This window comes from Trachemys scripta, chromosome 15, assembly GCF_013100865.1.
Source record: "Trachemys scripta elegans isolate TJP31775 chromosome 15, CAS_Tse_1.0, whole genome shotgun sequence".
Taxonomy (NCBI): domain Eukaryota; kingdom Metazoa; phylum Chordata; order Testudines; family Emydidae; genus Trachemys; species Trachemys scripta.
Window position 1 is genome coordinate 26653722 of NC_048312.1, and position 16481 is coordinate 26670202.

Consider the following 16481-nt stretch of genomic DNA (forward strand, 5'->3'; position numbering starts at 1 on the left):
GGGGCTGCCCGAAGCCGGAGCGCTTGGGCAGCTCGGCTCTTAAACCGAGCCGAAGAGTCAGGGGAGGAGCAGAGCAGCCGCGGGAGGGGAAGTGCCCGGCCGGTATTTTCCCGGACATGTTCAGCTTTTTGGCAATTCCCCCCAGACGGGGGTTGATTACCAAAAAGCCGGACATATCCGGGAAAAACCGGACGTATGGTAACCCTACTCAGTGTTCTGCAAGCTTCCTCAAAGTTGCTACAAATTGTACAACTGCTTCGTCTTCTTTCTGGTCTCTTTTGTGGGACCTATATCGTTCAGCAGTTACCAGTGGTTTTGGAGAAAAATGGGACCCCAGGATTTCCACAATGTCACTGTAAGATTTAGTCTCTGGCTTAACAGGGTGGAGTAAGCTGTGTAGCTGGGAGTAGGTCTTAGCCCCTACAACACTTAAGAATATTGGCACCATCTTCTCTTCTGTAATGTCATTTGCAATAACAAAAAGCTCAAAACGCTCAGTATATATGTGCTATTGCACTAGAGTCTCCTCAAAAGGGTCCAGTGGCCCTGTAAGTGTAGCCATGATTTTAGTTTGTTTGCAGTCAGTGCAAATAAGCCAGTTCTCACCCCCTTCCAGCAGCAAAAAAGGTTGGTTTGTTTGTTTTGGTACCTTAACTTCTACTTCCTTCTGTTGCTGGGGCAGCACAGAGATCCCATCCTTGTCACCACGTTGTTATATCCTTGGGGGCAACAGTTTTAGGAAGAATCACTGGTGCCACAGAGCTGTAAACCTTGAAGCAGCCATTTACTGCTACACTCAGAACTAACCAACAGCCAGCCAAAACTGGCTGGGCTATCCCCTAATAATCTAACTCAGTTGCCATAGCAACACAAGATTCTATTACCATGACAACCAAATACACAACAGGTGAGGCACAGGTGTAAGTTAAGGCAGTAATGCAATGAGCTTACTAGCCTCAACGCCTGTAAGGCAGTAGCTTAGCTAAACTAACCAAGGCCCAAGGCCCAAAAAGCCTTAACAGGAGTAGGTAACCAGGGGTAACCCTAGATCATAAGACAGCACAAAGCAGAGAGCTGTAGGGACTAAACTGCTGACTGGTAACCACACGATGCTACTTTATACCAGCTTGGGGGCTTTTAAAGTTAGGAACATCAGCAGATGTCTGACCACAAGAATACCATGGTAACTGATTGACATATATGCTAATAAGCTTGAGGTAAAAGGATTAATAAACTATGGGAGAAGGGCACCCCAGCATCAGTAGGGGGAGGAACCCCAAATAAGGAAAAGGGGCTGAACCCCCTCCTGAATATGCATTAGGCAGAGTGGCGTCAGTATAACACATTACAACAGCTGTATCCCCGCCTGCATACCTGGGGAGATGCTTGGATGACAGCCACTGGTGATGGTGAAGGGGAAGATAACTGACCCATCGACTGTTCAGCAAGGGCTGGGGTAGGTCTATGTATTCTCTCTAGCTGCCTTGCTGGGTTAGAGCATTCATGACTTTGTGAACTGTATTAATAACATTATAAACAGTGTGTGATTTCCAAAGCGTGTGTTCAGTGGGAGCCCAGATGTGCATGGCTGTAACACAGTCACCCTGATAATCTAGGGCCTGATCTAGCAGAACCTACCAAATTTCCAAGTGCTAACTGGGGAAACGAAATCCGTAATATAATGACTATACAATGGATAGATCAGGCAACACCTGCCCAGGGCTTTCTTAGCACAGAAGGGAAATCTCCCACCACAGCAGAGCAGATTTATCCCCAGTTGCCGCTTGGAAGTCCAGCCTTCTAATTTAATTAAAGCCAGAGAGCTTCTCTTTAATACCATCTGATCCAGGTCAGGAGGGAGAGCGCGCTCAGCTGGTGCCGATGGCTCTGCCTCACAATGTCCGAAGGGGCTTGACAACTTTCAGTGGATCGCTGTTCATCAACAATAAAACTAGGGATTGCGGCGCTGTCCAGATCTACCATCCAGGTACAGTACTCGGTAGTACAGTAATCCCGGAGCCCAGGTCAGGGGCTGTGCGCTCTCGGCTCTGCCTGCCCCAGATCCAGGGTGGATTAAGCACAGCTTACAGGGGCTCTGCTTCAGGAATGTGGTTGGGTGTTTGCTGTTGCTTTTACTGCTGCAAAGTCAAAATGGGCTTTGCTTTATGCTATGAATAGATGCTTTTGTCTCCTACACAGAGAGGCAGAACTCTGAGCAGCACAAGCACCAGCCTTCCTGGCCTGCCCCATGTGTTGTGTGCTCACTCGGAGGGGCCTGACACAATACGGTGCACAGTGAAGGAGATGGGCTTCAAGCGAGGAGGGGAATGGGATGGGTGTACAGGCCAGGAGTCTCTTTGTATTATCCTTGTCCCGCCAGGTGGGTGGTGGAGAGATTGCAAAGGTTGGGATTGTTTAGGATGAAGAGGCCGGGAATAAGGACAGAGGTGGACAGGTCGATCAGGAACTTATTTGGGCCAAGTCTCTGGCCTGTGTTAGACAAGTCAGACTAGATGATCACAGTGGTGGCCTTGGAATCTCTTAACCCTACTGACCTTTCTCCTAATACAAGAACAAGGGGCATTTAGTGAAACTGAGGCAGCAAGTACAAAACTGCTAAAAAGGGAATTTGTTTTACACCATCATATGGCAGGGGGCTCTGCAGATTAATCATTTGATATTGCTGATGCCAGGATGTTGGTGGGAATCCTAAAAGCATCAGCCATGTATGTGGATAATGTGAAAACCCACATTTACATTAGAGAGGATTAATAAAATTGGAAGGGAGCTAAACCCACAAGCCAACCTTGAAAGGGGTCACAGTGAAACCCCGTCAGGATCACCCTGGGGGAGTTCCTGCGCTTTCTGCATTAGCAGCTGGTGCTAGCAACTACCAGCAACAGGAGACTGGGCTGCATGGGCCCCTGGGCAGGGGGCCATGCTCAGAAACAGAGCAGGCTGCATTCTCAGGTTTGTTCCTCAGTAAAATGCCCATTTTGTGGGGCAGGTTCTCCCTGTGAGACTGGGATTTGCAGTGTGATGATGGGAGAGACCTGCTTACCTTGTGCCTTTTCATTCCTGCCTAGGGCATGAGGTGCTGTCCAGCCTGCCTCTCCAGATGATGCTATTCTTCAATGTCTTCTATTTCCCATTCTGGTGCCTGTGCGAGGGGATAATGCTGGCATTAAAGGTACCATATAACCAGGGAGGTTAGAGCTGGGAAGATGAGTGAAGTCCTACCCAGGGCCGGTTCCAGGCACCAGCTTAACAAGCAGGTGCTTGGGGCGGCCAAGGGAGAGGGGCGGCACCTGCGGCAATTCGGGGGCGGCAGGTCCCTCACTCCCTCTAGGAGCGAAGGATCTGCCGCAGAACTGCCGCTGCCGATCGCGGCTTTTTTTTTTTTCTTTGCTTGGGGCGGCAGAAATGCTGGAGCCGGCCCTGGTCCCACCTAATGCGTTCCCTCAGTGCCCAAGCAACTGCACGCTTGCCCTTTCTTGCAGTCTGCCAGCCAAGCTGTGCCCAGGTCAGGGTTTATCAAGCAGAAAGGGTTTTTGTCAACAAACGGCCATTTTTCCAAAAACTCTTTTCTCAAACTGACCTTCTAGAAAGTTTTTGTTTTTCATTCATTTTTCCATGAGATTTTTATCAAAACTTTTCTTGAACCCGTTTCCAAGCCAACCATCAAAATCCTTCGTTTCCCAAAACACACGTAAACACCAGATGGGTCCATTTCAAACCCTGAGAAATGGCAACTCCTGTCAAATGGCAAAACTTCTTGTGTGCTTCTTGTTTCCATTTGGTTTAAATATCCCAGGCCAGGGGAGGTCCAAGAGATTGTTTCTGCCTGATCCATCCTATGGGCAAGAAGCATTCCTCTGCAGGGTCCTGGGCCATGGGCAGTCAGGCCTAGTGGTGGGAGTGAGTTCCGCCTATTGGTTAGAGCTGGGTCCAGGGTGGGCAGAGTCTGCAAAATGAGCCACGGGTCAGCCCTGGAGAGACAGAAGGAGTCTAGCAGAGAAAGGTCTAATATGGCAGGAAGTTGAAGCTAGACAAATTCAGACTGGAAATAAGGTGCAAATTTTAACTGCGACAGTAATTAACCCTTGGAACAATTTACCAAGGGCCATGCTGGATTCTCCATCACTGACAATTTTTAAATTAGGATTGGATGTTTTTCTAAATGATCTGCTCTAGGAATTATTTTGGAGGTCAGACGGATGATCACAATGGTCCCTTCTGGCCTTGGACTCTGTGAATCCATGAATCTGGGCTTGCAGCAGAGCCAGACTCAGGGCAACCTAACAAGCACAGCTGGCCTGTAGTACACTGCCTGATGGGCTGGAAAGGCAGCAGACCAGCTGTTAAGCCCAGCAGCAGCAGTTGTCATCATCATCGTTGCTGTTCATTGGCTGCTTGAAGCAATTGCCCATGGCTGCGAGAGCCCCTGTCTTGCCTTGCCTCATTCCAGCTAACCCACTTCTGACTCTTGGCTCCAATTTCTGATTTTTGGGCTCCGGCACCTGGCCTCTGACTCTGGATTTAACCACTGGTCACGACTGCCCATGTCCCAGTCCCTGACAAGGGGCGCAGCAGTGGCACGGTAGCAGTAAGGGAGGCAGGTGAAGTGGATGGAGAGTGAATATATGGAGTGATGGGATGGGAGGGGTTTGTGTTGGGGCTGGTGCCAGGTGTGGGTCTGGTGGGATGAAACTGCGATGGTCTGTCACTAATGCCCTCCTGTTACAGTACGGCCTGCTGCCCTGTTACTACCAGTTCCTCCTTGTTGCTGCCTTCCTGATTCTCACATTAGCTGAAGGGTTACGCTTGTATCTTGGATACACTGGAAATCTGCAAGGAAAGGTAAGAACTGATTCAAGGCCTGAGCAGGCTAGTGGCCAGGGCATGGAAGCTACAGCTCCCCATCAAACTCTGCTTCATCACTTCAGCTCTGGCAAGCGTGCTGGTCACAGCTCCCTTGCAGGGGGAAGGTCAAATATTTTCATTAATGACTTGAATAATGGAGTGGAGCATATGCTTATAGCAGCTGTGGCTAACACCAAGCTAAGATGGGTTGCACTCATTTTGGAGGGCAGGGTTTGAATTCAGAACAACCTTGACAAATTGCAGAATTGGTCTGAAATTAAAAAGATGAAATTAAATATAGACAAGTGCAAAATACTCCCTTAAGAAGGAAAAAATTAAATGCATAATTTCAAGAGGGGGAATAACTGGCTAGTTGGTAGTACTGTTGAAAAAGATCTGGGGGTTACAGCAGATCACAAATTGAAAATGAGTTTGCAATGTGATGCAGTTGGTAAAAAATAGGGCTGTCAAACAATTAAAAAAATTAATCACGTGATTAAAAAATCGTGATTCATTGCTCTGATAAACAATAGAATACCATTTATTTAAATATCTTTGGATGTTTTCCACATTTTCAAATATATTTATTTCAATTACAACACAGAATACAAAGTGTACAGTGCTCACTTCATATTTATTTTTATTACAAATATTTGCACTGTAAAAAAGAGAAATATTTTTAGTATTAGTATATTAGTGTTTTTCAATTCACCTAATACAAGTGCTGTAGTGCAATCTTTATCATGGAAATTAACCTTACAAATGTAGAATTATGTACAAAAAATAACTGCACTCAAAAATAAAACAGTGTAAAACTTTAGAGCCTAGAAGTCCACTCAGTCCTACTTCTTATTCAGCCAATTGCTCAGACAAACAAGTTTGTTTTCATTTGAAGGAGATACTGCTGTCTGCTTCTTGTTTACAATGTCACCTGAAAGTGAGAACAGGCATTTGCATGCCACTGTTGTAGCCGGAGTCACAAGATATTTAGGTGCCAGATACGGTAAAGATTCATATGTCCCTTCATGCTTTGCCCAGCATTCCAGAGGACATGCTTCCATGCTGATGATGGGTTCTGCTTCTTGACAAGCCAAAGCAGTGCAAACCAACGCATGTTCATTTTCATCATCTGAGTCAGATTCCATGCCACCAGCAAAAGGTTGATTTTTCTTTTGGTGGTTCAGGTTCTGTGGTTTCCTCATTGGGCTGGTGCTTTTTTAAGACTTCTGAAAACATGCTCCACACCTCGTCCCTCTCCGATTTTGGAAGGCACTTCAGATTTTTAAACTTGGTTAGAATGCTGTAGCTCTCTTTAGAAATCTCACATTGGTCCTGTGACAGGGTGCTGGGCAAAGGGTTGCTGATTCAGCCCTCTGTCGCGCCAGCTTCCATTTAGGGGGATAGATTAGAGCTGGCTGGAGATAACTTGGCCCTAACTGGGGAGGCAGAGACAGCTGCCGCCTCATTAGCCTGGGGCTGTATAAAAACCTCAGGGGAAGGAAGCCAAGGAGGGAGCAGAAAGAAAGGGAAAAGGCAGGGAGTAGAAGCAGGGAGGTAGCTCTTTTCTACCTCCCCCCAGGAGTTCAGTCACAAACTTAATTAATGCATTTTGTTTTAAATGAGCATCAGTGGCATGGAAGCATGTCCTCTGTGTGATGGGTTGGACCCCCGTCTGGGATGTCAGCTGATGTACTGGGGTTTCACTGAGCTCCTCCTGTTTCACCAGCCTAGGCTCCCCGTCCCTGTTTTGCTGAATCAGGCTCTCCGGCCTCTAGCAGCACACACAGGTAGAGACGCACCAGCTGTAGAATCACACAGGGGCTGCAATGGGTCTATGGGAAGACTCGGCTAGGAAATTGCCCAGCACTCAAGTGCAGCTTCCTTCTGGAGAGTACACCCAAGATGATGATGTCTTGCACTGTATAAAAGATCAGCACAGCGCAAGCTCATAAAAATTTGCCCTCTCCCTACACAGCTTCTCCCTGCCTCCCAGATATGAATTGCACAAACTGGGTTATGTTATAAACAAGAAATAAGTTTTTATTAACTACAAAAGGTAAATTTTAAGTTGGTATAAGGGATAGCAAACAGAACAAAGCAAATTACTGAATAAATAAAACACACAAACTAAGCTTAATACACTAAACACACAGGTTACAAAATGTAGTTTCTCACTCTAAATGTTGTTTAGGCAGGTTGCAGAGTTTCTGTAGCTTAGAGTTCCAGTTATTTCTCTTTACAGAGTAGACTCTTGTCTTAGTCTGGACTCAGCCCTTTCCTTTCCCTCAGCTTAGTTCCTTTGTCTCTTCAGTACTTTCAGCAGCCGTTCTTCTGGGGTGGGAAGGCAAAGGACCAGAGTGGTGGATTGACTTGCTTCCCAGTCTTAAATAGAATTTACATAAGGTGGGAAGCCTCTGTTTCCAGGGCAAAAGTACCAGCAGTGTGAGGTGGTACTTTACACCAGGTGACTATCACTTGACCTTGCAGTGTCAAAGCAACGTCCCAGGACACTTCTCAGGAAGGAGACAGATTAGTATCTTCAAAGTCTTATTATTTCCTCCCTCCAGGCTGATGGCCTGCTGTCTGGTGGGTGTTTCCCCAAGTACACACTGATTTGTAATTGTTACATAGTCAATATTCCTACCTTTAGATACAGAAGTGATATATGCATACAAATTGGATAATCACATTCAGTAAAGCATAACCTTTCCAATGATATCTTGCATAAAATATCTTAGTTATGCCATATTCATATTATAAGCATATTTCTATAAAGAATATGCAGCGTCACATCACACTCTGGAATGGTAGCCAAAGCATGAAGAGGCATACGAATGTTTAGCATACCTGACACACAAATACTTAGCAATTCCAGCTACAACACTGCCATGCAAACACCTGTTCTCATTTTCAGGTGACATTGTAAATAAGAAGCGGGCAGCATTATCGCCCATAAATGTAAACAAACTTTTTGTCTTAGTGATTGGCTGAACAAGAAGTAGGACTGAGTGGACTTGCAGGCTCTAAAGTATTACATAACTGCACTCAAAAACAAAACAATGTAACAAAAAAAACCCTTACATTTGTAAGTTGATCTTTCACGATAGAGATCGTACTACAGTACATGTATGAGGTAAATTGAAAAATGCTATTTCTTTTAGACTAACAGACGTATTGGAGCATAAGCTTTCATGGGTGAATACCCACTTTGTCAGATGCATTCACCCATGAAAGCTTATGCTCCAATACGTCTGTTAGTCTATAAGGTGCCACAGAACTCTTTGTCGCTTTTTACAGATCCAAACTAACATGGTTACCCCTCGGATACTTGACACTATTTCTTTTATCATTTTTACGGTGCAAATATTTGTAATATAAAGGAGCACTATACACTTTGTATTCTGTGTTGTAAATTGAAATAAAATATTTGAAAGTGTAGAAAACCATCCACAAATATTTAATAAATTTCAATTGGTATTCTATTGTTTAACAGTGCAATTAAAATGGCAATTCATTGCTATTAATTTTGAGTTAATCGTGTGAGTTAACTGTGATTAATCGAGAGCCCTACTAAATAGGCTAATATCCTTCTGGAGTGTATTAACAGGGATATATGTAAAACACAGGAGTAATTGTCCCACTCTACTCAGCCCTGGTGAGGCCTCGGCTGGAGTACTGTGAACCACCCTCTAGGAAATGTGTGGACAAATTGGGGAGTCCAGCAGAGAGAAACAAAAATGCTCAAAGGTTTAGAAAACCTGCCCTCTGAGGAAAGGTTAAAAGTGGGCATGTTTAATCTAAAGAAAAGAAGCCTGAGGGAGGACCTGACCATAGTCCTCTAAAATTTCCCTTAACATATTTGGAGACTGTTATCAATTATTAGCCATGTCTACTGAAAGTAGGACAAGAAGCAATGGGTTTAATTTGCAGCGAGGGGGATTCAGGTTAGATATTAGGAAACACTTTCTAGCAAGGAGGATAGTTAAGCTCTGGAGCAGGTTTCCAAGGGAGGGTGTGGAATTCCCACCATTGGAGGATTTTAAGAACAAGTCGGACAAACACCTGTCAGGGATGATCTAGGTTTACTTGGTCCTGCCTCAGGGCAGGAGGCTGGACTTGATGACTTCTGAAGGTCCCTTCCAGCCCAACATTTCTGTGACTATATGAAAAGATGATAAAAGTACATAAAATACTTTCCCAATTTATCAAAGTACAAAATCATTTGCCCCTGCCCCCCTCCCAATGTTCTCTTGCCATGAAAGTGATCATTGGAGTTGCCATAGGGAAGTTATGTGATTGCAAATGGAGGGAAGGAGTGGCCAGGTGCCAACTAGTAGCAGGGACATGCCTATGAGAAGAAATGTGTTAGAGGTGGTCCTCACTATGATTGATATTGAGACCTGAAGCCCAAGAATAATTCATGGAAATTAACTGGCCAATATTTGGATTAATTGAATAATAAGCCTGGCACCAATTCCAACTCCTTTGCATCACTGTAAAGAAAACAGCTCTGTCTTCAGAAGACAGCCTGGGATCCCCATGGACTAGTGAGAGTCCCAGTTGCTATAAAGCAGGTATAGTGGCCTTTACATCACCTCCTTTCCCCCTTGGGTGTAGGTGTTCCCAAGGGTAGGATGGAGTGGAGCTATAGCATGATCACTAGCTAGAGAAACAGTCACAGGGTGGGGAAGCGGTTGTGGCTGGTACAACTCACAGCAGTTCTTAGGCTGCCCTAAATTATGCCAGGAATTTTGCGCTCCTCCCTCTACCCCCCGAGTGGAAAAGTGGTTTAGAGTCACCTATACATACCCTGGGTCCTCTGCTGAGCTCAGTCTAGTCTAGGTTAAGGCACTTATCTGGCTCTCCTCATCATAGTATCTGAGTGTGACAGAATATATCTATTTCCACACCCTACACACCACTGTAATAAACTCTGCACAAAATATGCCTTGTGAGGTATCATTTGAAAAATCATAATTTGCTGATCATTATTGTCCTGGTAAAATATATGGCAACATTGTATGTGAAGTTTATCAGATTCCGCTGCATGGTGTTATTAACACATGTTCCAAACAGAGGTTGGCAAACAGGTCTGTCTCAAACAAAGGAATGTGTGCTCTGCTTAATTTGCATTTAAGCAATAAACACATCAAGTGGGGCAGACAAAGAGGGGGAGACAAAGGAAGTTCAACCAGGTGGGGGGAAAAAAACAGCAGGGTTTCCTTCCACATAAGTCTCAGCTGTAAATGTTTTCAAGAGGGGGACTGAAACTATAAAAAGGAGAGACAAACATCCCAAGGATCGCTGCCTCTTCCTGTCCATTGCATTCACAGCACCTGAAGCGACAAAGAAAGCATTAATTGGATTCTGGGAGAAGGGGTCCTGACCTAAGAAATGTGGGCAGCACAACTGCTGAACGCATGTGATGAGAAAACTTTGCTTTGAATTTAACAGAGTTTGTTAAGCACCAGTTGCATTTTATCTCTATTTTCTTGTAACCATTTCTGACTTTTATGCCTCATGACTTGTACTCACTTAAAATCTCTCTTTATGAGTAAAGCTTGTTTTATCTAATCCAGTGAGTTTAAATTGAAGTGCCTGGGAAACCCCATTTGGGGTGGCAAGTAGTGTGCATGTTATTTCTATTAAAGAAATAACAGACTTGTAGTGTCCAAGAGAGGGCTTGGCAGTACAGGACAGACATCGGGGGGGGGGGGGAATCTAGGGCTGGGGGGGGGTTGGGGTCCCTCTGCAGTAAGAACCAAGGTGTGGCTGGCTATCTGAAGCACACACACACACACACACACACACACACACACACACACACACGACTTGCATGATAGAGGCTGTTTGTGACCAGTCCAGAGGCTACAGCAGCAAGGCATTGTAAAGGGCACCCCAGGTAGGAGGGCAGGGGTGACCCAGCTACTCCTTGGTCTGGATTGATCCCTGGGTATGTCTCACTGAGCCCCTCTCAATCTTGAATGTATTCATCTGCACACCCCCCTGTGGGGTAGGAAGCACTATTATCCTCATTTTACAGCTTGGGAACAGAGACAGATGGCTTGTCTAGACAGCATATGGCAAGCGAGGGTGTAACTTACCTCACATTAGCCTGCCATGCAGTCACTGATGGTGTGGACCTGCTGCCGTGCACTAACAGTTCCCTAGTGAGCTTTGATCTACTTGTATTTCAAAGCCCACTATGAAACTTTTAGTTCACAGCAGCAGGGTCTACGTGGACACTTAGTGCTCAGCAAACCCGAGCGTATATCTATCTTGCACTATTTGTCCACACAAGCCCTAAGTGACTTACCCAAGGTCACACAGGAAGTCAGTGGCAGAGAAGAGAATTAAACGCAGGTCTTTTGAGTGGCAGGCTAATATCCTACCCACTGAGCCACACTGCCCTAGCTCAGCAAGACCTGTTAGTGGACAACTTGAGTCAAATACATTATGCACCCAGCTGTACTCCGCTTTGGGGCAGGAGTCCTGCAAGATCTGTGGCTGGGCCCCACTGGAGGCTAAGCAGACAAGCAAAGGGAGAGTGAAATGCTGAAGCATCCTTTATGGCGATGCTCAGGGGAGAATGGCCAAGTTCTAGAGCCTAGAATTCCCAGTCCTGGGCTCCAAGTCCTACACAGTGTTGTCTCACTTCACACATTCTCTTGAGGTCACAGCCCCAAAGCCTCGGCTGCGTGCTGCTCTTTGTAGCATTTGCTGTGGTGTTTTCAGTCTTTCCTCTCAGCTTCCTTTGCTTCTGCAGGTACCTGAACTGGCTGGATTCCTGCTCCTATCCTTCCTGATACAGCTCCCCCTCCTGCTTTTCCTCCTCATGGATGAGCACATCATTCGGCTGCCCCTGGAGACAGCTGTGCATATCATTTACCTGGTGTTTCTTGCTTCTGAGATCACAGCTGGCTTCTTTGCACTTAAAGCGATGACAAGGCAGCTTGCTACACAGTTCTACCTGAAACAATTTGAGGATGCAGGCAGACCGTGGCAATCAGGGCATAGCGTGAGCCAGGGCAGGGCAGCCCATCCAGGCAGAAGCGGCCAGCAGGACAGAGAAGGGAATTGATACTATGTGAACATGGTCCCTATGCAGGAAGCCGCAACGCCAGAACATCCTCCTGCATTAAAGTGCCCATTGACTGGAAATATTATTTTCTGGGAATGCTTTAAAATAAATGTCAGAGATACAGCTGGCCTAGATGAACATCCTTCCAGTTGTGGGAGCTGCAGGGCTAACAGGGGTCATTCAAGGGTCTTTCAGATGACTGAGCCAAAGTTGGAGAATGTTGGTGCTGAAGTTGGGCACATAAATTAAACTGGCTTTGACTGATCGAAGGGTTTAGCACCCCACCTCTGACTCCAGGGGGCTCAGCACCAAAGAGAGGCTGCCAGAGTCATTTAGATGCCTAATTCCAGGTATGCAGCCTGGAAAATGCCAGCCCTACTATATTGTGAAGAGTTTGCGTGGCAGACTGTGTGGCAGAGCTGCCACATGAGGGGTTTACACCCTCTAGCTGCCCTGGAGAGGAACTCCCCATGCTGCCTCAGAGCCAGCCAGTGCAGAGGGGGTGACACCCCCCTACCCCAAGCCCCTAAATGAGCCCAATTGCTTGAGCTTGGAGCAGAGTGAGCTGAACTTCCCCCTTAGATGGAGAGGAAGGTTTTTTGCTAGGCAGGTGCTGCTTTGCGTGCAGGGAGTTAAAAGCATTTTAGGATACTGGGAAATTCATTTGTGCCAAATGACATGAGATTTTCCTAAAACACAAAGGGTCAGTAGTTTCCTGCCTCTGAATGCAGTTCCTGGTGGGAGGCAACAGCAATGGGTTGCAATGGTGGGTGTGTCTCCTCAAGCCAGTGCATTCTGTGGCACCTAGTCTGAAACACCAGTTCACATTCCCCCCTTCAGTTAAATAGTGGCTCACAGGTGCTCTTAAAATTGGACTCAGCTAGTAGGTGCATTTACACTTGAGCTTAAACTTAGTCAACTGAAGTCAGTGGGAGCTTTACACGAGTGAAGACTAGAAGATCAGATCCTTGTAGATGGTCTTGTTACATAGGTAAGTTTTAATATGTGGGGGTCTTAGAAACAAGAGCAGCAGTTGCCTGTCAAAGAAAGACAAAACTGTCCTCTTCCTAGTGGGAGTTTTTCATTCACTCCCCTGATGCATCAGGGCAGGCTGGGCCACAGCACACGTGATTACGACCAACTGGCAATGCATTGGCCATTCTAAAATCTCAGGAGGGATGGGTCTTTAGCTATTGTACTGAATTCACTGGAGCTCCATGACTCACCCAAGTTGAGGGCCTGGCCCTCAGACTTCAACCCAGTTATGTTATCAGCAGGGCAGGTGCTTTGAATCATTGTGATGTGAAGTTCCAGCGCTATCCACACAAATCGCTTCCTCCTGCTCCTGGCAAAATTAAGGTTGTGACTAAGGCCTGGTCTACACTTTAAATGTAGTACCAGCATAGCTACTTTGTTTAGGAGCGTGAGTTTTTGCTGACATAGCTATACTGGTAAAAGTTCAAGTTTGGATGTGGTTATTAGAGGTACTAGTATAGCTTATATTTAGGGCGGTCAATTAATCACAATTTAAAAAATGAATTGCATGTATAACAATAGAATACCACTTGAAATTTAAATATTTTGGACGTTTTTCTACATTTTCAATATTATTTCAATTACAACACAGAATACAAAGTGCACAGTGCTCACTTTATATTATTTTTTATCACATATATGCACTGTAAAAATGATAAACAAAATAAATAGTATTTTTTCAGTTCACCTCATACAAGTACTGAAGTTCAATCTCTTTATCTTGAAAGTGTAATTTACAAATACAGATTTTTTTTTGGTTACATAACTGCATTCAAAAATAAAACAAAGTCCACTCAGTCCTACTTCTTATTTTGCCAATCACTAAGACAAACGAGTTTGTTTACATTGACGGAAGATACTGCTGCTTCTTATTTATGTCACCTGAAAGTGAGAACAGGTGTTTGCATGGTACTTTTGTAGCCGGCATTGCAAGGTATTTACATGCCAGATATGCTAAACATTCATATGCCCCTTCATGCTTTGGCAACCATTCCAGAGGACATGCTTCCATGCTGATGATGCTCGTTAAAAAATAATGCGTCAATTAAATTTGTGACTGTACTTCTTGGGGGGAGACTTGTACATCTCCTGCTCTGTTTTACCTGCATTCTGCATATATTTCATGTTATAGCAGTCTCAGAAGATGACCCAGCACATGTTCATTTTCCCCATGCTAATTTTTTCCCCTACTGTTACTCACACCTTCTTGTCAACTGTTGGAAGTGGGCCATCCTGATTATCACTACAAAAGTTTTTTTCCTCCTGCTGAAAATAGCCCACCTTAATTGATTACTCATTATAGTTAGTATGGCAACACCCATTTTCTCATGTCCTCTGTGTATATATATCTTCCTACTGTATTTTCCACTGCATGCATCCGATGAAGTGGGTTTTAGCCCACGAAAGCTTATGCTCAAATAAATTTATTAGTCTCTAAGGTGCCACAAGTACTCCTGTTCTTTTTGCTAGTATGAAAAAAGAAGCTGTCGGGATATTGTAGAACAAAGGGTCTACAGTGTTCCAGCAGAGACAATCACTTACTAAATCACCTGCAGGGATTGTCAGTGCAACCTGCACTCCAGAAGCCCTATTTATTGGTGAAAACGCCATCATTCCAAATCACTTGACTGCCAGGAGGCCAGTTGGCCAATCATTTTTCCTTCCCCCCCCCCCCCATTTTTCTGGCAGCTCCCAATTAGTATCAGAACAAATGGAAAGTAGAAGTGGTTGGAAAAGAAAAAACATTTCATAAAAACTTTTGTTTCCCCAGCCTCAATGGACCACTATTTCCATTATTTAAAAATTGGAACAATTTTTTCTGAAAATGTTCCCCTAGGACGGATCCTTGCAAATATTCATGCAGCACAAAGGGTGTTAAAACCACCTACACCTGCGTGGCAGGGAAGTGACTACAGCAGGCACAACCAGCACCTACATCCCCCAGCAGCCCTGGTGTAGGGGATGGGGAAGGTGCTGTGCAGCTGAAACTGAAGGCTTGTCTACACCTACAGCGATGCAGCGTTTAGTGAAGACGCTACCTATGCGGTTAATCCACCTCCCCAAGAGGCGATAGCATGTCGACAGGAGAAGCCCTCCCCTTGACACAGCACTCTCTGCACCAGGGGTAGGTCGGTATAACTACATGGCTCAGGGGTGTGGATTTTCCATACCCCCGAGTGACAGTTATATCGCCAAGAGTTGGTGCCCTATACCAGCACAGCCGAGCACCAGGTCGGAGGGTAGCAGATAAGGGATTCAGAGGTCACAGCAGGGGTTGGGGCAGGGCCTAGCCAGGCAGGGAGGCGTGGCCAGGGTGGAGCTGGGACACTGGGGGCACAATACTGGGGGCACAGAAGGGGTGGGGTTGGGATACTGCGGGCACAGCAGGGTTTGGGGGGCAGGCATACGGAGGCGTGGTGGGGACAGGTCCGGGATACTGGGGGCACATCAGGAGCGGGGCTGGGATACTGGGGCACAGCAGGTCTGGGGGCAGGGCACGATACTGGGGGCACAGCGGAGCTGGGGCCCAGGGAGACACGGTGGGGGCGGCGCTGGGATACTGGGGTACAGCAGGTCAGGGGGCAGGGCACAATACTGGGGGCACAGCGGAGCTGGGGCCCAGGGAGGCACGGTGGGGGCAGCGCTGGGATACTGGGGCACAGCGGGGTTGGGGGCGGGGCACAGGGAGGTGCGGCGGGGGCGGGGCTGGGATACTGGGGCACAGCGGGGCTGGGGACGGGGCATAGGAAGGCGTGGTGGGGGCAGGTCCGGGATACTGGGGGCACATTAGTGGCAGCGCTGGGATACTGTGGGCACAGCAGGGGTGAGGGGCGGAGCCGGGGCACTGGGGGCACAGCAGGGGTGAGGGGCGGAGCACAGGGAGGCGCGGCGGGGGCGGGGCTGGGATACTGTGGGCACAGCAGGGGTGAGGGGCGGGGCACGATACTGTGGGCACAGCAGGGGTGAGGGGCGGGGCACAGGGAGGCACGGCGGGGGCGGGGCTGGGATACTGGGGCACAGCGGGGCTGGGGACGGGGCACAGGGAGGCGCGGTCGGGGCAGCGCTGGGATACTGGGGGCACAGCAGGGGTGAGGGGCGGGGCACAGGGAGGCGCGGCGGGGGCGGGGCTGGGATACTGGGGCACAGCAGGGGCGGAGGACGGGGCCGGGATTCTGGGGGCACAGCGGGGCTGGGGGCGGGGCACAGGGAGGCGCGGCGGGGGTGGCCCCAGGCTGCGGGGGCCCCGGGGGGGGGGGGGGCGGGGCACAGGGAGGCGCGGCGGGGGTGGCCCCAGGCCCCGCCCCGCCCGGGGCCGCGCCGAGCATTGCCATGGCAGCAGCACAACAAGCCGGGAGCGGCCGCCCTGCCCCTTTAGACGGCCCCTGATCGCCGATTGGTTCCATTAGAGCACGTGCGCCGCGTTCACCCTTCTCATTGGTCGTCGTGGCCATAGGCGTGGCTCGTGACCCGCCTGCCTGGCGGGAGCGGCGGCACCGGCTTT

General features: G+C 47.5%; 1 protein-coding gene across 1 annotated transcript; it reads left to right on the forward strand.

Annotated features, from left to right (window-relative positions):
- Positions 1–1881: 1881 nt before the first annotated feature.
- LOC117888237 (transmembrane protein 17B-like) lies at positions 1882–11994 on the forward strand. The gene is made up of 4 exons (XM_034791466.1): positions 1882–1987; positions 3087–3190; positions 4747–4860; positions 11630–11994. Exons 1-4 carry the CDS (start codon positions 1882–1884, stop codon positions 11942–11944), a joined length of 639 nt encoding a protein of 212 aa, XP_034647357.1. The 3' UTR covers positions 11945–11994.
- The last annotated feature ends 4487 nt before the right edge of the window (positions 11995–16481 follow it).